The 25345-nt window shown below is 41.2% G+C and overlaps 1 protein-coding gene across 3 annotated transcripts in view; it reads left to right on the forward strand.

Annotated features, from left to right (window-relative positions):
- The window catches only part of FAM13A (family with sequence similarity 13 member A), a 270449-nt gene that overhangs the window by 63175 nt on the left and 181929 nt on the right, over window positions 1-25345 (forward strand). For 2 of the 3 annotated variants that reach the window (XM_089652310.1, XM_089652311.1), the window contains exon 1: window positions 19332-19439. In XM_089652310.1, the coding sequence (XP_089508436.1) occupies window positions 19390-19439 (50 nt within the window). In that variant the 5' untranslated portion in view covers window positions 19332-19389. Of the gene's footprint in view, window positions 1-8805; window positions 8869-19269; window positions 19440-25345 lie in introns of those variants that run through there. The other variant, XM_089652312.1, reaches the window with a different exon arrangement.

Here is a 25345-nt window from a genome sequence, read left to right on the forward strand (position 1 = left end):
GCAAGCCACACATACCCATAGTCACAACCAGGTATCAGCACAGTCAGTTTGAAAGTAATTAGTAACAATATGTCGGGGATAGGCAGTAACATAGATCGAGTCTTACCCCAACGCCTCATACACGATTTGCATGAGTCCAGGTGTTCCAGTGAGACATGAGGGATGTAAAGCAGAGTGTAACAGGCACTGTTATATCTCATTAGTCCTTGACCACTCACCGGTCTCCCTCACTGATGGCTGTAGAAGACTCTCCTCCTAGTAGATCATGGTGCCCGGTGTTTCTCAAGACACGAAGGATCCATGTCTTGGAGCACACAGAGCCAGTCACCCAGGGGAAACTATTAAATCCCAAGGCAGTCCAGTGCTGGGGAACATACGTTATGTTAGGGAGCGGATCAGGAGTACATCATTGTCCAGATGCAGCAGGTACTCCATCTATGGGTAGCTCCAACCACATAAAACTTATCCATGATGTCCACTGTCAATGTATACCTAGAAAGGTCTGAAGGGATTTGCAAGATGGCTCCATCAGTCACTCTGCAATTTCTGCCAAGCATCGTGTAGCACTTCTTTTCTTTGAGTGTAAAAGTTAATGTGGCATAGGACATTGCATGGGCAGTTAGGGTCTGGAGATTTTGTAGCCAATGTCCTATGCACCCTGTCCACTTGAATATCTTCTGGTGAAACAGACATTTTAGAGTTTCCATCACATGCGTCCATGGGGTAGTTGCTGCTGACAAACCCCGAGCTTTGACGTTATTCGTCCTGCTGCGGCCCTCTAGGTCTTCAGTGTGTAGCTGCATACGTACAAGTTTGGTGAGAACAAAGGGCAGTTGAACTACAGCAGCTTGCACCTAGTGTGAGGTGAAAGTGTCAGTGGCTTCCAAAGAATCTATTCTCGTCGCAAGTTCAGAGGTGGCCAGCTGCAGAGAAGCAATATCCTAACAAAAGAAGTTTTCCACAGTCTTAGCTAGAGCATCAGTCTCCTAGTCAGTAGATACAGTAATTCAAGAGCTCTTTAGGTCTGCAGGCAGGGTGCTTAGTATGTCCAGAGCAGAGCCAGAGGAGGAAGGAAGCTGTGTCATGTTTTTGGATTGCCGGGAGTCCTCGCTTTCCAGTGGCAGAACAAGTGATGGGGTACCTAGCGATTGCACTCTGTCAAGTGGGTGATGATATATCAGGTGCCTTATTGGGTGTAGCCGCTGCCCGTGAATCCGATATTTTGAAAGCAAAAAAGCGATGACTGTCTGGCTTTGAGGTGTCGCTCCTCCTCTCAGGGTTCTGCTTCTGTTTAAGCATAGTCTTGGGTGCACTTTTTCTGGGTGTTTTCATGTCTTATGAGATGGAGAGTCAGGAGCTTCTTACACCTGCAGCTCACTCAACCATGTTCTGGACATACCACCGAATCTCTAAGTTTTTTACTAATTTACAACAAGCAAGAAAAGTATTTGGCTAGAAGTGTATCCACTTCAGCTCCAGAAGATTTTACCCCCTTCCAGGGGCGGACTGACCATTTGGAAACTCGGGCACTGCCCGAGGGCCCGGGGTCAGTAAGGGGCCCCATGATATGCCCCTGGTACCTTTTTTCATAGGCTTTTTTGAGTTTGGGCAAGGACACAGGGGCCCCATGATCCCCTATTGCCCGGGGGCCCCTGCCCCCTTCATGACCAGGCCATTTTTTGCTATTTAGCTGGTGATTGCATTGTCAGGCAAAGCTGTACCCAAACAAAATGTATATAATTTTCCCACACAAATAGCTTTCTTTGGTGGTATTTTTATTTTTTATTATATAAATTCAAAAAAGACTGAAAAAATACTTTTTTACTTTTGTTATAAAACATCCAATAAAATTTTTTTTTTTAAATAAATTTTTAGGCCAAAATGTATTCTTCTACATATCTTTTGGTAAAAAACAATCCCAATAAGTGCACTGTTAATTTTGATGGCAAATTGCAATATAGTTTTAGTCATAGTCGTTTGACTAAAATTCCATTTTAGTTGTATTTTAGTAGACTAAAATCTCCGGTACATTTTTAGTTGATTAAATCTGCAGTATGATAAACAAAAATATTGCTTTTTAACAAACAGAAGTGCAACTTTAACCACTTGACTGCGTCAGGTTGGCACCGCTGCGCAAAACCACATATAATATATGGGATTTAGCATTTCCGGTAGGGGGCGTGCGTGACTGTCCTACCCACGCCACTGATCGGGACCAATCACCGGATCCCGGACGGTGATTGCCTGCCGGAGCCCGGCAATTACTGGCAAACACTGACAGGGAGCACGGCCACAGTGCTTACACAGCAGCTCTCCTCCCTGTCAGTTTGAGCACACTGATCCAGAACGCTGAGCAGAGCTTTCTGGATCAGTGTGTTTGATTGCCTTCAAATGTTAACCCCTTCCTCTCTAGTGCCATTAGTACAGTGTCAGTGTTTTTTTTGTTTTGTTTCGTTTTGCACTGATCACTGTATTGGTGTCACTGAGGATGTCAGTGACCCCAAGTCAGTTCCCTCCCAGTGTCAGAATGTCCGCCGCAGTCCCGCCATAAGTCGCTGATTGCCGCCATAAGTCGCTGATCGCCGCCACTATTAGTATTACAAAAAAAAAAAATTCCTCTGTGTTTGTAAACGCTATAACTTTCACGTAAATCAATTTAATTTTACATTTATTGATTTTTTTTTTTTTTTAGCAGAGATGTTGCAGAATACATTTTAGCTTAAATTTATGACGAAATTTGATTTTTACATTTTTTTTTTTTTTTTTTACTGGACATGTTTTATAGCAAAAAGTCCAATTATTTATTTATTTTTTTTAATAGCGCAAAAAATAAAAACTGCACAGGCAATCAAATACCACCGAAAGAAAGCTCAATTCATGGGAAAAAAAGACGTAAATTTAATTTGGGTGCAGCGTTGCATGACCACGCAATTGTCAGTTAAAATAATGCAGTGCCATATCACAAACCGCTTCCTGACAGCCCTATAGCAGAAATACTGCTACAGGGTGGCACGGATCCACAAAATCACGTATGTATATATACGCAATTCGCGCTCCCGTGGTTTTCACGCCCCTCCCAAATGGCATCAGATTGCCCATCAGTACACCAGTAATCACATTTAACCCCTTGATTACCAGAAACACGCTCATACACAATAAACCTCCATTGCTAGTATAGTGTCTGAATGGATCAATATTGTTGATCAGATCAGCACTATAGTAGTAGCGTTAGCAGGATCAGCCCCGGCACCTGCGTTTAGCCCCTATGCTTACCCCCCCCTCCCCTTCTCCCCCAGCAAGTGCAGTGTCAGAAGGTCACTGTCACTCGATACATTGCACACAAAACTGCAGTGTTCGCATAATAATCAGGCCTGATCTGTTAGCACTTGCCGGTAAATTTTGATGACTCTCATATGCAGCAGAGTGCCAGTACTAGTGCCAGTCTACCTTTTGGTGAACTAGCGAGCACCAGCGGCCTAGTACATCCTGGTCTTTCATATACCAGCACTGCAGTATCACTTGGTGACGTGGCGAGTCCCATAAGTGCAGTGCAAGCTGGTGCGGTGGCGAGCACAAGTATTGTCCCACAACCACCAAAAATTCGCACACAGGCCCGTAGAGCCCCTAGTATTCTTCAAGAAGTGCTTGCAAATCCCAATTTGGTAGCCCACAAATTCTGCAGCACTTGTACTTCCCCCATCTACTGGCCAACCCAGAATTCAGGTGGAAACAGCAAATTTAACTACTCCCCTTTTATTTTTTGGAGCTATTTTTCACGGAATATCTGTATGCATTGATTGTGGATCAAAGCAATTTATATGCACAACAATTTAACCCCACCAACCCAAATTCAAACCTTGCCAGACCATTCACATGGAAACCTATTACGGTTTCTGAATTTACATTTTTTTTTTTGGGGCCTAACCCTCAACATGGGCATTACTAAAAAAATGCGGTTGTATTGGTCCACAGACCTGATTTCATGATATGCCTGTATTCTATGCTGCCATAACCAGGCATAGATATGAGAGTATAATGTGTTTTATGCAATTCAACGACAATACACTCGTTCTCGAGGTGACTCTGAATTTGGCTGGCTCCACAAAATTCAGCCCCTCATAAATCACCTTAGCCAAAAATTTGCAGATGTCTATACTCTGCAGGAAAACATCTGCGTTTGAGTTCCTCATTAATTTTTCTGGCTGCCTTGCATTCAAAGAATTTCTCCCCAGCAAGCATGCCAGATATGGGGTCAAGATGTAGAAGACCTGTGAGAGGACAACAGGCTATACTTATAAGTTTCGGATTTACGAGGGAAAAGATAGTCACGTGGAGCCCGCCCGGATGCCCAGACTACATGGGGAGCAGTGGCAAGATAGTTTGGGACTTGGTGTCATCCCTTTTCCATATGGGGTACCACTTATACGTGGAAAATTTGTATTTAAGTGTGCCAGTATTTAGATATTTGTATTTGTACAATCTTGGAACTGGTGCATGTGGCACTGTGCAACCTAATGTGTGCCCACCATTAGAAGTGGGTGGATGCAGGGAGGTATATTCTAACGTTGGGCATACCGCACACATTTTCTGGCAGACATTTATCCTTTTTTTTTTTTTTTTTTTTTTTTTTTTTTTTTTTCATTCAGCCTACAGGCTGCATCCAAAAAAAGAACATTGCATATATACCCAACAAGGACCAAGGACGTACTGGTACATCACTGGACTTTGGTTATACCTGGATGATGCTTACAGCTGCAGACCTCATCCTGGTATCGTTTTTTTCAGCCGGCGATTGGCTTTCATGTAAAAGTAATCCTAGTGGCTAATTAGATGCAGGATTGCTTTTACAAGCAGCAGGAGATGATGCCCCCACTGCCTTCCATGGCCTTCTCGGGCATCGGGGGAACCTGCGAATGCAGCCGGTGTTTCTGCCAGCTGACCATAGAGCTCATTGGTGACCAGAATGATGCCAATCATCTCTATAGTCTAAGAAGAAATCGGAAGCTACAAGCATTTCACCACTTCAGTTTTGCAGGATATAAACAGCGCTGTTTGTATATTGGGAAAGCATCTTATCACACCGATCTTGGTTTGATTAGATAATGTAAGGGCAGAGGAGATATCTAGAACTGATCGACCCCAGATTTCTCAAAAAAGAATATATGACAATGCCCATTGAAGTTATAGGGGAGATTTGCATTCCCTGTAAATGCATTAAAAGTTTAAAAAAAAAAAAAAAAAAAAGTGAAAGGGACAGTGTAAAAATAATAATAATAAAAAAAAAAAGCACCCCCCCCCTTCCCCCCCAGCACATGCATACCTGTGTGCGCGAGCGTTGACTCGGTGCCGGTATGTAAACAGCGGTTGTGCCATGCATGTGAAGTATCGCTGCGAACGTCAGATCAAGGGCAGTAATTCTAATACTAGATCTCCTCTGTGAATCTAAAATGATAGCTTGTAAAGGCTTTTAAACGTTGCCCATGGATATTAAAAAACATATGCAGTTTGTCAACATTGCACGGGGCATGCACAGTTTTAAAGCATGTCATGTTTGGTATCTATTTACTTGGCATCATTTTTTTTTAAAAATTGCGTTTGAAAAATCGCCTCGCAAGTACTATGTAACATAAAAATTGCCGCACTCACAAATATATATTCACTAGGGTGTTTGCTTTAAAAAAATATATATATAATGCTTGGAGGTTCAAATTAATTTCCTAGCAAAAATACAAATTTTTTTTCATGTGAACGAAGTGTCAGAAAAGGCTTGATCTTCAGGTGGTTAGAAGAGTGAGTGATGTGTGGCATAAACTTCTAATGCTGGGCATAAAATGCTCTCACCCCCCAAAACGACCCCTTTCTGTAAAGTAGTCACCCCAAACTGCTGAGAGGAATGTTGAATCAATAGAAGAATTTATTTTTTTTTACCACAAGTTTTTTAGAAAATGACAAAAAAGTTTTTTTGTTTTTTTTTTTTTTTAACACAAAATTGTCACTTAAATGATTTATTGCTTACACATGCCATGGGTATATGTGGAATTACTCCCAAAAATACATTCTGCTACGTCTCCCGAGTATGGGTGTACCACATGTGAGAGACGTTTTGGCAGTCTAGCCAAGTACAGGACCCCAAAATCCAAAAAGCACCTTCAGGCTTTTAAAGGGCTTTATTTCCTCATTACACTTCCTGACTATCTATCCGTTTCAGAGGCCCTGAAATGCCAGGATAGCACCAACCCCCCCCCCCCCCTCCCCGAAGTCTGAAATCCAATGACCACTTTGAAAACCTGAAGGTGCGTAACTTCCTCATCTCACTTCCTCACTGCCTATCACAGTTTCGGAGGCCCTGAAATGCCAGGATAGCACCAACCCCCCCCCCCAAATGACCCCTTTTTGGAAAGTAGACACCCCAAGGAATTTAAAAAGAGGCATGGTGAGTATTTTGCAGATCTCATTTTTTTAGATTTCAAAACCTTGTGAGAAAAAATGAGATCTGCAAAATACTCCGAAACTGTGATAGGCCGTGAGGAAGTGAAATGAGTAAGTTGCGCACCTTCAGGCTTTCAAAGTGGTCTCTGGATTTCAGACTCCTGTATGTGGCTATGTTCCAAAAAAGTCTCACACGTGGTATCCCCATACTCGGTGAAAGTAGCAGAATGTATTTTCGGGTGTAATTCCACATATACCCATGGCTTGTGTGAGAAATAGATCATTTTAAATGACAACTTTGTGTAGTAAAAAAAAATAAAAAAAAGAAATTTGTCATTTTCCAGAAACTTGTGAAAAAAATTAATCTTCCATGGACTCAATATGCCTCTCAGCAGATAGCTGAGGGTGTCTACTTTCCGAAAAGGGGTCATTTTGGAGGTGTTTGTACTATCCTGGCATTTTAGCACCTCAAGAAATGTGTTAGGCAGTCAAAAAGTAAAAGCTGTGTAAATTCCATTATCTGTACCATAGTTCGCAGATGCAATAACTTTCACACAAAGCAATCAATATACACTTTTATTGGGATTTTTTTTCAACCAAAAACATGTAGCAGAATACATTTTAGCATAAATTTATGACAAAATTTTAGTGAGGCCTGGTCATGAAGAGGGATAAATCCTCTGGAGGGCAAGTGGTTAAAATCTAAAAAAACTAAAAATGTAAACTATTGGCTGTAATACCATTGCACGTACTGTATTACCGGAATGTAAAAATGTTATCAGTTCTTTAATGATGAAAAAAAGTATCCATTAACATCTTTATAACTACAACCAAGTTTAATAAACAAGAATATTGCTTTTTGAGCACTGTTAATTTTCATGTTAAATTTTGATTTAGTTTTAGTCAGTCTTTTGACTAAAATGCCATTTTAGTTTTTAGACATATTTTAGTCATCTGAATTGGAACTTAAACAAAAATAAAATTCATTCAGTTTCATCACTGAAAACATGCTGCTGAACAAAACTATGACAAAAATATTTTCGCTGATGAAATTAACCTTGAATAAGTGTATATCCATTGGTTTGTGTGAAAGTTATAATGTTTGCAAACGATGGTGTGTGCGTATATATACTGTGTGTGTGTATACATATGTTTTTATAAAACATTTGTTTACACTAGTAATGGTGGTGATCAGTGGCTTAAACTGTGACTGTGCGGCAGTCAAGCTAACACTAACTGACGCTGGAGGGGAACTGACTAACAGTGACCTCTCCAGTGACACTAATACAGTGATCAGTGCTAATAATATACACTGTACTAATGACACTGGCTGGGAAGGGGTGAACATTTAGGGCAATCAAAGGTTTAACTGTGTGCCTACAATGTTTACTGTGTGCTGTTTTTACTAAGCAATTTGCAGCTTTTACTCCCTGCTTCGCAGGGAGGAAAAACATCACATCACTCCTGTCTGTAGAGAGCCCTGTGTTGTTTACCAACACAGGCCTCTCATCTGTCATTTGCTAAGCAGATCAGAGGGTCTCAGCCACAAATCATTGGCCAGGACCCACTTATCGGCCTGTACTGTAGCGAATGACAGCACAGTCAGGGATGCTCGCACGCCCTCTACATGCACGTGATCTGGTGCAGCAGGGCAACTCTATAGCATTATAAGTGCGGTGGGTGGTCCTGCAGCGGGTATGCACACTTGTGTATAAACTCGAGATATTAGAAGTTTGTGTCATTTTTTCAGGGCTTTACCTGAGATTGGAGGCACAGTAGACCATATATTTGGTATTTTTTTTGTTTTGTTTTTTTTTCCTCTGAAATGACTGAACAGGGGCAGCTAAATGGTTAGCACTTCCGCCTGGCAGTACTAGGGTCGTTGGTTTGAATCCCAGCCATGTCACCTCCTGCCTGGAGTTTGTATGTTCTCTCTGTGCCTGCATGGGTTTCCTCCAGGTACTCCGGTTTCCTCCCACACTCCAAAGACATGCTGGTAGGTTAATTGGCTCCTGTCTAAATTGGCCCTTGTATATGAATGTGAGTTGGGGACTTAACTCCTTGAGGGTTAGGGACTGATGTGAATGTACAATATATATGTAAAACGCTGCCTAAATTGACGGCGCTATATAAGTACCTGAAATAAATAAATAATAAACAGTAATTCAGATGCATGTTCAGTATATACTATACCTATACCCGCTATTCTTTGTTGCTTTTAAATATTTTTAGTTCTGATTTTGTAACCTTTATCTATTCATTTTAGTTCTCCTTTTCCTTATACCCAGTTTACATCCAGAAATAAACATTGTTAATGCTTTACATGATTTGCTTAGTAATTTATGGCTTAATTGCATTTGTGTTGTATATTGACAGGATGACATTTCATTACGATCAGGAAATGGTTCTGGTAGCGTTCCCACTCCCCTGCCAAGAAAGGTAACGTAGAAAACAATAGAAATATTATGTCACATTTTACAGCATGGTAAAAAGAGGTAAAGAAAATATTTCTTTACTGTGTACTTAAGTGTTAAAGTGTTACTAAACTCATAACTCTACATTCACTATAAATGGTCTCCCACAGTACATAGAAATGCAATTATTTTATTAAAATACCTTTTTTCTCATCAGCAGTTAGAGCAGTCTTGTGACTTCTATCAGCGTCCAGCAGAGCACTAGCTTGTAGTAGGAATTTGCATTCTTCCCTGATTGTCCCATGAGGCTGCATAACCCCTGACCCTCTGTCTGGACAGTGCTAATTGGCCCTGTGATGATCACATGCACTTCCCACCCCCCCCCCCCCAAGAAAAAAAAAACTCTAGCAATTCACACCAAACTGAGCATATGCAGCTTGCCCACAAGGCTGTGTTCTATCAACAGATGGATTGGGGACAGTAGAAGGAAGGGAGGATCAGAGAAGACAGGATTAAACATCCTTTTTACATAATGCAGAGGATTAACCCCTTAGGTTTCGCAGTGTGTATGACAAACATGCTTTACTGCATATACAGACTGAATTTACTGTTGTGGGTCTAGTAACACTTTAATGTTTAAAACATATCTAAACCCAAGAATGTGATCTACTATAGCTTACCTGTTCTAAGATATGGTGGCTGCTTTATTATTCTTTTCTCAAGCTTGGCGCATTGTCTGCAAGTACAAAGAAATCTGTTGATCTTGCTAAAATATCATTGTTCTTGTACATTCCTATGTACTGAATTGATATCTCAGACAATGTTTTCCTAGTTTTCTTCTATAAACTACAAATCACTTCTCTCTTACCCTAGGTTCATACCTAAGCGTTTTCTGCAGTGTTTTGCAGAAACGCAGTATAGTACATTTAACATGATTTCCTATGGGACATGTTCACATATCAGCGTTTTCACCCGTTGAGTTTTTTGGAAAGGGTCAGGAACTTTTTTTGAACACAAAAAGTTGAAATTTTGGGTCTATAGACTTCAATGGAAATGCTGCAGAAAAGCATGTATTGCGCTTTTGCCACGTTTTTGATGCATTTTGTGTTTTTAAAATCTGCCAATAACACAAAAAAAATGCAATGCAGAAATGGCTCAAACGCAACCTGCATAGGTGTGAACCTAGGCTTGGAGCTGGTTCACACATGTGCAGTGCAGATTGAAGCTCAGGTTTCACAGCTAATTGACACAGTAGTTGTTCAGAGGTTTACATCAGGTTCAGGATAGGATTTTATCCTGTTCACACATATGTGGTTTAGAAATGTCAATGGCCTGTAATCCACACCTGAACCTTACTACACTGCTCAGAAATCGTTCATGAATCCTTTTTTTTTTTTTTCCAAACTGCACTGAATCTGCACTGAATCCACACCGCCAGTGCATGTGACATATGTGAACAGGTTTTTTTTTTGTTTTTTTTTTGTTTTTTTTTAAGTCCGCAAACGTGCAACTATAACGAAAAACCCGTAAGTGTTCACAAAAAATGTGCAAGTGCAAAACACCACACGAAAAAGTGCACTTAGGGGTGTGTTTGTCCTACCCCCGAAAGGGTTGGACCGTTCACCCGATCCCCCGGGGCACGAAGCTCCTGACAGGGACAAGCTTCCCATTTGGTCCTCCTGGCCAAAAGGCCTGGTGGACCACCGTTCCTTATGCCCAACCGAAGCCGGACATCCAGTACTAGGCAAGGGGGTTCTCCCGAAGAGAAAAACCCCCTAGGGATCAGGGGAGGAAGGAACCGTATGGCCACACATCCTCCCCCTAGACTTCAGGTAAGGCCCGAGGACCCACACCCTCCATCCGTGAAAAACACACACATAAGAACAGAAAAAGTGACAAAACGTGGGAGTGGTAAATAAATAAATAAATAGAAAATAAAAAAGTGGTACCGTGCCTAATAGTGCACAGACCAGGCCCTGAGGCCTGTAGCAAAAATTGCCCCGGACTTAGCCAAAAGACCTGGTCCTTAGGGCGCTGTGCAAAAAGAAGTGAAAAACAGTGACCATGTGTCATCTTCACACCGTGGGGTCCCACACCCAAGTGTTACTAGTGACACCCCTGAGGCGACTACTCAGGGGGCACTGAGTTTGCGGACTTTTTGCGTCCCCAGCCCCAGGCCAGACCAAGGTAGATCCGTCCAAATCAGGAGGTACTGGGTCTTTCCAGTCTTCTCAGAGGAATTACTCCCGGGGCCCCAGCTTATACTCGTGGCGCTCCCCGGTTTCTGTCCCTCCGGTACTAGCCTTCCGGACCCCCATCATACCAGTGAGGGTACTATACAACAACCATCCCCGCAAAGCTAGAATGGTCGGGAGCACCCCCACTGGACACTGATAAGAACAGATACTACACTTGATCTTAGCCAAAAGGCCGATATATGTGAACAGGTACCATAGGAAGCAATGTTATTTCAAATGTCATGCGGATTGGATGTGGTTCAAACTGCATTCAATCCGCATATATGTGAACCCAGCATTTATGTATTGGAGATGAATTAATAAGGAGGTGGTGTATTTACGAATTCCGTGTAGCATTATCTAGATTTGTTACATTGGATGGAGCTAAGGAGAGCATGAAATACTTCTTCCTTTTTAAACGAGGAATACAGTGGCCATATTGTGGTGTATTATTTACTGCCTTTTAATTAAAAAAAAATTTGCTCAGAGGTTAAAATAGCTTAATCAACATTGTGTATATATAGATTCACTGGATAAATGGTTATGCAATTTTTTTTTTAAATAAATAGACCCCATAGTGTCGTTTAGAGAATTAATGTTCTTTCTAGTATATTTAGCTATTGGTAGAGTTTGGTTAGGTAAATACCTGTAATAAATAAATAAATCCTGGAAGTCTCTCCAATTAGCCAACAACGTTTTCCCAGTTCATTACATTTATTCTTTCTGTGATTTGTTCTGCAGTCAACAGCGGCAATCCATCTGTGTTCCTGTCCTACACAGGACATCACTATTTGGGTCAGGTGATTATATCTGGGAATGCCTTAGCAGAGTTGTCAGGACCAGAACTGCAGTAGTTCTTTCCCCATCTCTCTTTAATCGTATTGAGGATTTTTTTCTTTTTTCTGTACATAGGGCTTTGTGGAACTTTTGTACATTAGTTGTATTTTCTGGCTGGGCAGTATTTATGAGGAATGTGGCTATTGGCTTTACCCACTGGTATACCCATGGTATGTGTTGTCCATACTGGGCAGTGTTTTGAGTTACGGAGGCCCTCCGTTGTATTTTTACTGGTTGGGTTGTGTACTCCCTTTTTTTTTTTTTTTTTTTTTTTTTCGTGGTGGGGAAACAATTGTGCCCAAACTGCTCTTTTAAACTTTGTTGTTTTCCCTGCAACCAGGACTTGCTTAAACCGTTCAGGAATGTGCATTAGCTGCTGTACCTCACTGTTTCTTCTGTGTGGTGACCCCTGGAGATATTTTCTCTCCACACATGGTTGAAGATTTCTGTGCGCTTAAATGCTGCCAATTGAGGATTTCTGTGTACTGACACACAAGCCTTTGACAGTGGACACAACACTAGTGTTCCTACAGTGCGACCTGCAGGGTGGTAGCCTTATAGAAGCAGGCAATTCTTTCAATTGGGATCTAATTAGCACTTTGTGCAAGGTTGAGCTTGGCACAGGGAAAGACTTACTACTTACAGATTCCAATTAGAACCACCTACATAGGCAGCCATTTCTGATTCCTCCTTTTTTAGTCTCTGGTTCTCTTCCTGCCTTACAGGGTTTTCCCTCTGTTTATGTAAGGTTTTACAATCAATTGGAGCAACTTATTGCTTCCCCACAAGGACTTTTTAAACCGAATCCACCGAGGAAGGTGGTGATGGCTTACTGATGCCTATTTCTGATTTTGTTGAGGTTTCCCCAGAGGATTCATTGTTGGACAGAGTCTCTCCCTAGAGAAGGCGATCCCGTTAGCTGAATTTTAGTTGCCGGTTGTCTCACCTGTGTCACACAATGTGCATTTTAACATGTGTGCAAAGAATAATAAAATGGCTCTGACCGTGAAAGGGTTCAAGTGCCCTACTGAGACAATGCCACAGCTGTGCCTTAAATCAGTTAGGGGGACATAAGGAGTGCTGTAGTAGCATCTGAGGTGGAGTCTGCACCATGGAGATTAGTAGAACATGAGAATCCACTCAGGACAGGACACATTCCTGGGATTGAATGGCAGGAATATTTTTTTTTTTCAACAGACAATGCTGGGACCCTGGGTAAATGGTCTCTTAATCAGGAGGAGGGATATAATTGCCAGCCCACAGGGCATTCTAGCACATGCACATTTGTGGGGACCCTTTGTGTATTAGGGAGTTCATTTATTTAATTTAAGTAGTTTTTGGGAGAGGCAGCACCGCAGTTTTTATGTTTGCCCTAACACATTTTTTACCAGTACACATTTGTGATTTTGCTAGCAGCAGCCAGTCTAATTGATCAGTCCTCTGCGCAGGTTTATACTCGCACATTCTTGTGGCCATTACTTCATCCTTGAGGGTTTCTGAGTTATCTGTAGGAAGCAACATTTGACCATACATAAGGAAATGTTTTGAGACCACAAACCTTTTTTCTCTAAAATGATTTCTGCCTTTCACAATTCACAATATTGGGGATGTTCTGTTAAATTCCTGTGTCCATCATCAGCTGACCTCAAGCAGATTACTCTCCATTGTCTCGATGTTGTGAGGGCCATCAGGATTTACACTTTTTTTTTTTTTTTTTTTTTAACCACGGTTTCTTTTAGGTAGATTCCTTGTTTGTTATTCCAAAAGGTCCTAAAAGATGTTCTCTGGCTTCCAGACCCACTATTTCTAAATGTATTTGTCCGGTTATTGTGCATGCCTTTGAACTGAGATAAAGTTTGTTTTTGTTTTTTTTGTTTTTTTTCCCCGGTAAAGTCCATTCCACTAGGGCAGTAAGTGTTTTTTGGTCTTTCCATCATCAAGCCTCATTGTCAAATATTTGTACGGCTATGACTTGGTCTGTACATGCTTTCTCAAGGCTTTGCAAGCTTGATGTCTCTTTGCAGATGCTAGTTTCAGTCACATGAATGCTTCTGTTAAATTTTTTCTTGTTATATTGGTTGGCCTGTTGTATTTGGGTATGTCCGCCCCTCAATTTGCACTGGTTTTGGATGTCATAGTATGAAACTGTATCCCACAATATTCAGTAGAAAAAATAAAATTTTTGTACTCACCGTAAAATCTTTTTTGGAGTTCATCAAGCGACTGGGCCTCATGTGCTATCATTTTTTGTATTGCACTTCTTGCTACAACTGTGCAGGAGTGAAGTGGTAGGGGTTATATAAGTGAAGACATGTGCAGGCGCCTATAGTCGTAAAGGTGAAACCACGTGAATCATCCAAATGTGACGTAAATAATGTAAACGCTATCCAATCATATTTATCACCATAGTCACATGACTATAGTATATTTATTAAGTCCACTGAAGTGATGGCCAGCTGCCATCTTTGGAACTCTGTGTATTTGCTGTTTTCAGCCAGATGTGAGTGCATTTCATATTTACATGAATTATCCATTCTAAAAAGAAAATACTGCACATCAAGTACCTTCTTGGCTTGTTATTCCATGAGCCTTCTAGGGTGGATACCACTACATGCCTCGAGGGTCCCTGTCCATTTGGTCATGTACATGTGAGGAGGTGTCCTTGGAAAGTGTTCGTAGGATGCGCTAATCTACTTGTATGCTGATGTGTGCCAGATGATTGCCTTGGTCCTGTCCACATACAGATGACCATGACAGGTTATACCATTTACAAAAATGCGCAAAAAGATTGCGCTTCTGGTTAGTGCATTCACATTACCATTCTGTAAGCACGGAATTCACGGAATTGGATTATCACTTCAGTGGACTTCATATTCATCACCATAGTCACATGACTATAGTATATTTATTATTGAATAGTGTTTACATTATTTATGTCACATTTGGATGATTCACGTGATTTTACCTTTACGCCTATAGGCGCCTGCACATATCTTCACTTGTATAATTTTAGCACTGGATCCCTGTTTTATGAGACTTTTTAGAGGGTAGGAGGTTTACCTTGATGCTAGCAGCTTTATACATAGCGCTCGATTATATCCTTTGTTTATATGGTAGGGGTTATAGCCTCAAGGGGACTGGGCTGCAGTTTTTATATGCCTAATGTCCATTTTTCCTGTAGGAGGCTGCATAATCCTAGGTCTCTTACTATCTAGCTGTGTTCCTCAATGGAAATAATTTTACTTCGTTTTACATGCTACCTTGAATTTTAATGTAATAATCATTTAAACTACAACCTGCATTTATAGAATTACAGATCTCTAGGGAGGTAGCAGAAAGCACATACACACCACAGGTTCAAAGTAAAGTAAAACAAAGCAGCACTGTATTTCTATGAGGCTAAAAATAAACAGATTTTCAGAGATTACCAGTTGATGGCCCTTCTGCATTTGCTAATTGTTTCCGGTGTATATGTCAGCTTTTTTTTTTTTTTTACAGGGTACACAGTGTTCAAAGAGCAGGAAAACCACAAGCCATCTGTCATGTTACTGACACGAGAGCAGCCATGCTACACATACATTTTATTTATTTTTTTTCATATTTATTTAGTTGGTAGTTATATAAAATTCCTTTGCTATTTTACTGAGTGCTTTGGTTAAGATGCTGAGCTGTATGTGTACATATACAGGATATACCAGTGCTCCTCAAACTTTGCTCATTTGCACATAAACCTTACAATCTTTGCTGTGGTATAATGCCAACTGTATTTCACCACATATTCCATCCACCTGTAACTGCCAGCTTCCATTTAGGACAAAACCAGTGAGCATATTCTTGCACCTAATTGTTATTTTGTACAGGAATCCTCAGCCGATTTGAGAAACGCTATGATAAACCACAAACCTGTCCACTTTTTACAAAAGTGGGAGGGAGTAGTATTTTTAAGGTCGGTGTCCATCTATCAGTAATGGCATCATCCAGGCAATTATAGCCAATGACCCTTACTCCACCAATCTATCTTTTTGTCATCTGTTGATACCTCTATATTTGTATATAGATTAACTATAGTAATGCTTTTGTAAGAGCCTAAGCTTGCTCTGAAGTGTCGGCACTTTAAGTAATATACGGCACACATAATTAGTTGGCCAAAAATGTATCCGCGGTGTGAGACAGGAATGTCTGATTTAAATGTCAAGGATAACAGCCTTACTGCACAGGAATTTGGAGTACAAAGGCTTGGATTTTCTAATTTAAAAGATCTGCTTTTCTTACCAGTTTGGTTAATTCCAATATTTTTCTGTATGAATGGTTGCAAACACTGGTATATATGGACCTGTCCTTTTTGATTTCACAAAAAACTGGATGAAAAAAGAAAATCCGTGCTTTTTAAAACGAGCAGTAATGCCTCATATGTAGTTTGAATCACAGAAGGAAACCGGGAATCTCACTAGTAGCAGCACAAACAATATTTCTGTTTGGGAATGTACCTTTTTTTTTTTTTTTTTTTCTTGCATAATATGTAAAGCAGAATTCCAGGCTAAAAATGTTTGCACCATGCTGTGGGGCTCTGCCCGCACTGCATGGGCAAACTGCTCGTTTGTGTCTAGAAGTGATAAAAGCAAAGATACTTACCTAATCCATCGATCCTCCGAGCACAAGACCAGTCCCTGCTGTGATGGACGCGACGTCAGACCCCCAGCCTTTCTCACCAACTTGTGACCAAAAGACTAGCCAATCTAAAACCTCGCTGTCACGTGCGTAACAATGCCACACTCAGCTGCACCCTGCGCAAAGATTTTCCAGCTCACTGGACCACAATCTATGTGCCGCAGCCTGAGAGCGATTGTTACTGGGTCAGGTTAATTATGCAATTAACCCTTCGCACTGCCACCACCGCCTTTTTGTATGGAGGAGGAAACTCTGCAATCTTAGCAGTAACACTATGATGTTTGAATAAGCGTCTGTATACACACTGTCACCGCAGGCAGATGTATGCAGAAGTTTAAAACACATAGTAGCACTCTTCAGAGACAGGGATTCTTAGTTTGCATTAAAGAGCTTTAGAAACAATTCAACACTTTTCAGAAAATAGGATTTATTACTAAAAAGGTCAAAATGGTGCAGTAAAAATAATTACAGAAAAAAGATGTTTTTTTTAAATATATATATTTATTAGAGAGAGAGCAGATGTTTAGAGAGGTAGGATACTTGCCAGAGTACTTTAAGCAGATTCAAGTGTCCTGAGCAAAAGGGTACCATTTTTCCCAAAGTTGGTTCCTGATGTTAAAAAGGGAGAATCTCTTCATCTTACCTCTCTCAGGCCTGACAACCTCTTTTCTAGTCCACCAGCAGGGGGTGTCTACTGAAGCCAAGGGCCAATCGCCTCATTTGTGGAGGGGGGTCTAGGTGGAGACCAAGGCTAGGACCAAATCCCTCCTAAGTTATACCCTGGTCAATAACCTTCCATAGGTACATGTAGCATCCTATCCACTGGTAGGATAATATGCAGAATGATATTCTGAACGTCCAGACACTAAATATGACATATTTGCTTGGGACAGTTAGGGAGATAATGCTTTCTGCTCTCGGGTAGACCTAATCTAGGGATGTAAGGTATCAGGTGACTCGCATTAAACTGACCTGTCTGAATATATGTTTTGTTTTATTGTATGTATTTCCTATGAGAAGTTATGAAATTGTATGAAAAAGTGGTTTCCAAATGAGATGCGTGTTTTACTGCTATTCCGGAGTGCTTTCAAGTCCAATGACTGGCGGGTGTATAGCTTTACGAGCAGCTCAGAGCAAGAGTCAGACAGACACCATGGCATCAGCTAAGTGGGTTTACAACCATGAAGGGTATCCAGCTGTGCCCTGTGCACTCCTGAACTCAGCCACACCAGACCACATGCCATTCAACAAAAAGGGGAGGGGGGGACTGATTTGGAGTGAGAATGACACAAGATAAAGGATCTTTAGCAACATGGATTTCCGCGTCCATATCTGTATGTACAATTGCTACACCTGCCACTTCTGCCCAGCTGCATGCTAGCAGTCTTGTAAATGGATTATTCCTGACATCATTACACCCATAGACCAGCTCCAGGTGTGAGGATGGAAGGAACCGTCCACTGCTGGATGTGAGGGAGTGCTATTTTTGGGAGGTTTGAAGGACAGGCCAAGTATAGCTTTTCGGGGGGGGGCCTGGACAAAATAAGCAGTTAACCCATGCAGTGCGGACACAGCCCCACTGCATGGGACAAAACATTTACATGGAGTTCAGCTTTAATAATAACACCAAGGCACTGATTGCAGGCCTGGTTACTGCTTAAATACACCACCTGCAATCAGCCTCAGGTGATGGCTTGATTGCAGGAGGTAAGATGCTGGCTGCTGAAAAGCACCCGCTGGCAAGAACTGGTACTGCAGCCAATCAGCACCACCAGCGGTGAGTCCTTTCCTGACAGTTCTGTATCTGAACAAAAAATGTTTGAGTGCTGGAATATTTTTAAGTATTTTTTTTTTAAAAAAGGTTTAACCTTGCCCACTCTGTGCAAATGACAGTGTGGCCCCAATCCTCCTCTTCATGGGTCCTCCGTGGGCACTTCTGGCTCCTCCCATTTGGCCAGTGCCCCCTTAGAAAGCCACTTCCTATGGGGGTACTCATGCGGGCTGCGCTGCCAGCATCTATAGACACAGTGGAGCGCAGCCCTGCTCCCACTCCATCACTGGCTTTGATTGACAATGGATCCCCCTGCCTCAGCAAAGCCTTGAGACCAGGAAGTGAAGGGAGATAGCCACTGCAGACAGGTTCCACAATGGATTGAATTAGGGCTCGGGTAAGTATAGGGAGGGTTGTTGAGGGGGAATACTACTACCTAAACATTTTTTACCTTTTTAATGCATTAAGGTAAAAAAAGTTTAGGCTTTAAAACCACTTTAATGTCAAGCTAGGCCTTATATGCTTTTATAAAGAAAGTGATTACGCTATCACTTTTTAAAGGTTTTTTTTTTTTTTTCAGGAACAGTACATTCTCTTGCCACTTACCTTTTTTTTTTTAAATCACATCACTTATGTTGTTTTGTACAGACTGTGCTTCTAAATAACTTTAAACTGTATTTGAATCTGTGTCTTTGATAGGCCTTATCTTTTTCCTGTGTATGGCTGCAGTCTCCTTGCTCTCTGCATGACTCATCTTGCTTTCTTACAAGCTGTTTTTTCTATGCCTGCTGATAAGGTTGTGTCTGCTAGAGGTCAGGGAGGCATTGCTTTTTTTTTTTTCCCTTTTGCCAGCAATAGTCTAACTGTAGATGTTGCATCTTCACTTATTTCTATTTACTTGTTGTTTTCATAGGCTAACAAGCAGAATACTGGAAAACGACTTCAGGAATTTGTGGTGCCTGTGCCAAAGCAATCAGATGGGATCCCCCAGGCAAGCTTGTTGGTGGCAGACAAAGAGGGCTCTGCTGAAATCATGGACCTGGTGGATAATTCAATAACAAGCAGCAATGAATCCCTTCCAAGGTTAGTTTTTTTTTTTTTTTTTTAATTATTTTATTAAGCAACCCATAGTGTGGCTATGCATGCCCAATCTTGGCGTTCATTGTGCATAATTTAGGAATTGTTGTCAAGAACTTTGGCTTAGCAGTGATTCCAAAGGCCAGGTAAAACGCTTATAACTTTTTAACGCACAGTTCATAACAAAAAAAGAAATGTTCAGCTTCTTAAAGAAAAGATAATTCCATGTGCACAGCTTGAGGTCTTTCTATCCATTATTCTTGGTAGGGCTTATGCTCATCTATGTAATGAAAATGGAAATCAAAGCACCACACCATTGCTAAGACGTCCATATACAGTTGTGTTCAAAATAATAGCAGTCAGACATCACTAACCTGATCAATCACTGTTTTTGGTAGAAATGATATTTCTACATGGCAAATAATTTACTAGCAGGTGTAGTAGCGTAATAGAAATCCAACAGACCCAACAGTCATGACATGCATGCTGCTGATTCTGTGTAATTGAATCACTAGTTGAAAGGGGCATGTTTAAAATAATAGCAGTGTGGAGTTCTATTAGTGAGGTCATTCATTCTTTGAAAAACAGGTGGCAATTATTGCCCTTTAAGGAAGGAAGGCAGCAAATGTTGTACATGCTGGTTACAGTGCATTTCTCTCTGAAATTCTGAGGAAAATGGGTCATTCCAGACATTGTTCAGAAGAACAGCGTACCTTGATTAAAAAGTTGATTGGAGAGGGGAAAACATATAAAGAAGTGCAGAAAATGATAGGCTGCTCAGCTAAAATGATTGCAAATGCTTTAAAATGGCAACCAAAACCTGAAAGACGTGGAAGAAAGCAAAAAACTGCCATTCGAATGGATAGAAGAATAGCTAAAATGGCAAGGACTCAGCCAACAATCAGCTCCAGGAAGATCAAAGAAGGTCTAAAGTTACCTGTGAGTACTGTTACAATTAGAAGACACCTATGTGAAGCCAAGCTATCTTCAAGAAGCCCCCGCAAAGTCCCACTGTTGAAAAAAAGATGTGCTAAAGAGGTTACAATTTGCCAAAGAGCACATTGACTGGCCTAAAGAGAAATGGCGCAACATTTTGTGGACTGATGAAAGTAAGATTGTTCTTTTTGGGTCTAGTGGCCAGAGATAGTTTGCCAGATGATTCAGAAAACACTGAATTCAAGCCACAGTACACTGTGAAGCATGGTTGCGCAAGCATCATGATGTGGGGATGTTTCTCATACTACGGTGTTGGGCCTATTTATTGCATACCAGGGATCATGGATCAGTTTGAATACATCAGAATACTTGCAGAGGTCATGCTGCCTTATGCTGAAGAGGAAATGCCCTTGAAATGGGTGTTCTAAGAAGACAACGACCCCAAACACACCAGTAAACGTGCAACATCTTGGTTCCAGACCAATAAGATTGACCTTATGGAGTGGCCAGCCCAATCCCGGATCTTAATCCAATAGAAAACTTGTGGGGTGACATCAAAAATGCAAAACCATAACCAAGAAATAGAGAAGAACTGTGGAATGTAGTCCAATCATCCTGGGCTGGAATACCTGTTCACAGGTGCCAGAAGTTGGTTGACTCCATGCAACACAGATGTACAGCAGTTCTCAGAAACAGTGCTTATACAACTAAATATTAAGTGATTCAAAGGAAAGCAAAATCTTCAAACATTTTTCAGTTGAGAAGAATACAAACACTATTTTTTTTGAACAGTCTAATCACTTTTCTACAATTTTTTTTAGAGGAACAACACAAATTTGATATATTTTTCTTCATGTTTTGATTTGGAATAGAATGTGTAGTGTTCCCAATGCATTTGTGTGTATGGAAATAAAAGCTATTAGAAGGGTTTTGAGCTTTATTCACTTTTTTCAACACACTATTATTTTGAACAGAACTGTACAGCTTTACTCTAATAAAAGTCATGGGAACAGTCCATAAAGTAGCCAAAGACACCATCAGGACTTGAAAGCAGTGGGAAAAGGCTAAACGTGACTTTTAAAATGTCAGTAAATCCAATGCATTAGATTAGTATGAATCATTAGGAAATGAAATGCTTTCACTTACATTCTGTGGATCTCATAACCATTTTACTTCCAAATACCTTTTTATTTTCTCAATACCATGGTCATGTGATATTTGTGTATTTACTCTGCACTGCAATGCAAGAGGTGTGGGTGGAGCAAGCATGAAAGCTCTCACTCAGCTAGTAGATATCACTGCAGGATATCTACAAATGTTCTCGGTGGCTGGGCAGAGCCAATTTGGTCTACATGTCCAAAACAAAAATCAGATCATAAAGAAAAATGGCTAATATAAACTAGATCTAAAATATATCTAAGCCACAATTTTGTATGTTACATATCCACTGTAACAAAAATATATAATTAGCATTTTTATAAATACTGTATAATAATAATTTTGATAATTCTGATAAAGGTTTGGGTTAATGACACTTTTTAATGTTATTTCTTCCAGAGTGATCACAAGCAATGGCCTTGTCAGCAACTGGTTTGGCTGTCATTGAGAGAACACTTTACATTTTTATTCAGTGAATGCAAAGCATTCTGTGATTGGATGAGGTAGGGATCGTGATGTCATTGCCCTGACTCTCAACCTTGTCCAATCAGAGAACACTTTGCATTCATTGAGAGAATGCAGTGAAGTGTTCTCTGAATGGCATCTAAGCTGAGTGAGCAGCCTGCTGTGTTCACTAAGCAGCAGGGCAGCCACTTGGCACAGCTCCTGGAAGCTGGCAATGACCACTATTAGGGATGCACCGATATCACTTTTAAGTACTTGCCGATACCAATTTAGCGATTACCTATTGCCATCAATTGTTTTATTCAGGGGCGGACTGACAACTTATAGGGCCTCCTACTAGCCCTGGGCCCTTGGGCACTGCCTGAATGGTCAGTCCGCACTTGGGTCTAGCACATGTGTGTTACCATGTCTGTGCCAGGAAAATTGTATCAAATACTTGCTGTAATTTTCCTTCCCTGGAGCCAAAACCCACTTCTGAGTCCTGCTGAGCTCAGCGGTCTAATAATCAGCCAGCTCAGGAACTGTACATGTGCAGAACAGAGCCGGGGAAAAGCTGCAAAATTTACAGGCGCTCTTTATGGACAGGAGAAATGTTTTTTGTTTTTTTTTCCTTACAAACTGTCTGAAACTGTTCATCTGGGTTTTGAGAACCCAGATTATGACTGTCCCATGTTCCCTACTCTGCCTGTCTCCATCTCCCCTACCCTGCCTGTCTCCATCTCCCCATGTCCCCTGCTCTGTTCTCATCTTCCCCACATCTCACCATGTGTTCAGTTTTGTCCTCATTTCCTTTGCGGTGTCCCAGTGTACTTTTCTATGACTGCCCCCATGTCCCCATCTCTCTGTCCCTATCTCCACCTCTCTGTCTCTATGTCCTCATTGTTCATTTCTCCTGTTCTGTCCCCATCAGGGGTGTATTTACACAAAGGTAAATTTCTCTCTCTCGCTGGGGGTGGGTGGTGGTGTGGCTGGTGTATCGAGGGCGGTGATAGCTGCCTAGGGCAGCAAAAAATCTAAATACACCACTGGTCCCCATGATGTACAGTCAGAGGGATGTATAATAAGTGCAACAACAGACGAGAACCCTGCTGACAGCTGAATGAGTCATCGGTTGTTAAGGACACAGCAGCCCTGCTCCTTAACAACTGATAATTTCCTGCATTCTTTTGTTTACATTTCAGCTGACAACAGTAAGAACCAAGTCTGAAGATATCTGTTTTTAGTATTGGTGCATTTGAGTACTGATACTTGCGCAAATGCTTCGTATCGGCACCGATATTATAGTGATTATGGCTGCACAGATACAGATATCTGTGCCTACTACAGTGATTTCCAGCTTCCACAGGGATCCCAGCAGTATGGCACATACATACTCGCATTGCTCCAAGCTGGACCAATGTAACTTTGCAAAAATGATACTTAAATTTTAGCTTTACAGTGAACCTGAACTAAGCAAAAATGCAACAGTTCTAAAATGCAGACCTTGTGCTTCAGATCATTTGCTGTGTTCCAGTGTCCCTTGGATACTAAACTTAGTTTTTACACAGGGCCATTCAATTCTCTCAGGTGAGATTACAGAGCCTCAGTGAACAAAGGACATTTGATTGACATAAAACAGGCCTTAGCACCTGAGCGGGGCAGAGGTTAATCCTAAAGCGAAACTACACTGCATCTGAACACCACAAAGCAAAAATGCCATTTCATTTTTCATATTCAAAGCAAACTCCCCCATCCATCCATGTCCCCATGCTTTATTTTGCTGAGAAATCACTTTCAAACCATTTCGAAGGGCTGTGTCCATCTTGAGTAAGGGCAAATGGTTCATGATGCATTGACATCCTGGAATCCATATGCCCTTTATTCAAGCATACAAGCAGGAGGGCGTGCTTAGCTGAGAAAACCCCTCCGCCCCTCCAAAAGACTCCTGGGATGTATGACATCATTTAACTAGAGAAGAAACCAGGAAGTAACTGAAGAAATGTAATATAATAGTTTAAAATTAAAAAAAGTAAACATTACATGCATTTCTATCTATTTACTAATACTAGCAGCACAAGGATTAAAATAGTCAATGCTGATTGAGAAAGTAAAGTTCCACTGAAACTTGGGATTCAAGGCGCTTCATTGTGACAAAGGGATGGATTTGAAGACTCACGAAGGTATCTGCAGGCAGTAAAAGATGCCTGCATTTTAGCACTGTTGTGCCTTTTTTGCATATTTTCGCTATATATAATGCTATATACATTTTACATACATCTCATAATAACATACTAAAAGTGGTTGTAAAGGCAGAAGGTTTATTTTACATTTTTACATTATTTTTGCATTCTCTGCAGCAAAGAAAAAAATAACCACTTGCATGCAACTTTACCTGCTGCCCCCATAAATAAATGCCTGAGCCCAATCTTTGATAAAGTGATGTGCATGAGAGCCAAGGCTGTCTCGTCTCTCTCGCTTCTCATTGGCTCAGATACAACAGCAGAAGCCAATGGCCCCTGCTGCTGTCAATCGGAGCCAGTGATGAGGAGCGAGGGCCGGGGCTGAGCCCTGCTCTGTGCGTCTTGTGGACACGTTTAGCAGGACTCGGGAGCTAGCAAGTGACTTGCTCTGGGGACACTCTGGGGGGGGGGGGGGAAAGCCCAGAGTGCCAGTGAGGGACCACAGAAGAGGAGGATCATGGCTGTTCTGTGCAAAACCATTGCACAAATCAGGTAAGTATAGACATGTTTGTTATTTTGAAGAAATAAAAGGTGATTCTTTAATATCACTTTAACAATCTGATGTTGAAGGCCCAAGCTTTAATGGCTGGCTGTTATCAGAGGGAAAGAGTGATCAGATGAAAACAATTTTTGTTCCACTTTCATGCCTCACTGATAAACTAAGCATCCCACACATGACCAGAACCTTTTGACTGAAATAAACTTGTAAGGTTGGCTTTTGGAGAGCTCTGTAGCACTCTTTACACAGCTAACCCCAAGAGTGGTTAGATTTTAGCCGAGTCAAATGGTGATGGCCTGTTCAAGCCTTGGGATCTGAAATATCTGCATTTATGACTTTAAAACCATTTCTTTAAAAAGACAATCCTATGCTTTTTTTATCCCATCTGGTTGGCAGCGATTGCCAGCACTCAAGAGTTTAAATCTGTAAACATAATGTTCTTTCCGTGTCTTGTGAAGAATTCTGTGTCTTCTTACCATGTTGATGTCATTGTTGATTGTTCCTTGCAGTGTGAGCCTACTTGAGGATAGGCATATCACTGACAGTATCTGTGCTGTTTTAGTATTTACTGTATCTTGTCTGGCTTAGTGGTTGTAGCTTGCTGCCATTATGAAAACTGATACACTGAATTAGTC

The sequence above is a fragment of the Staurois parvus genome, unplaced genomic scaffold, assembly GCF_062004578.1.
Source record: "Staurois parvus isolate SC_StPar_1 unplaced genomic scaffold, SC_StPar_1.0 ptg000679l, whole genome shotgun sequence".
Taxonomy (NCBI): domain Eukaryota; kingdom Metazoa; phylum Chordata; class Amphibia; order Anura; family Ranidae; genus Staurois; species Staurois parvus.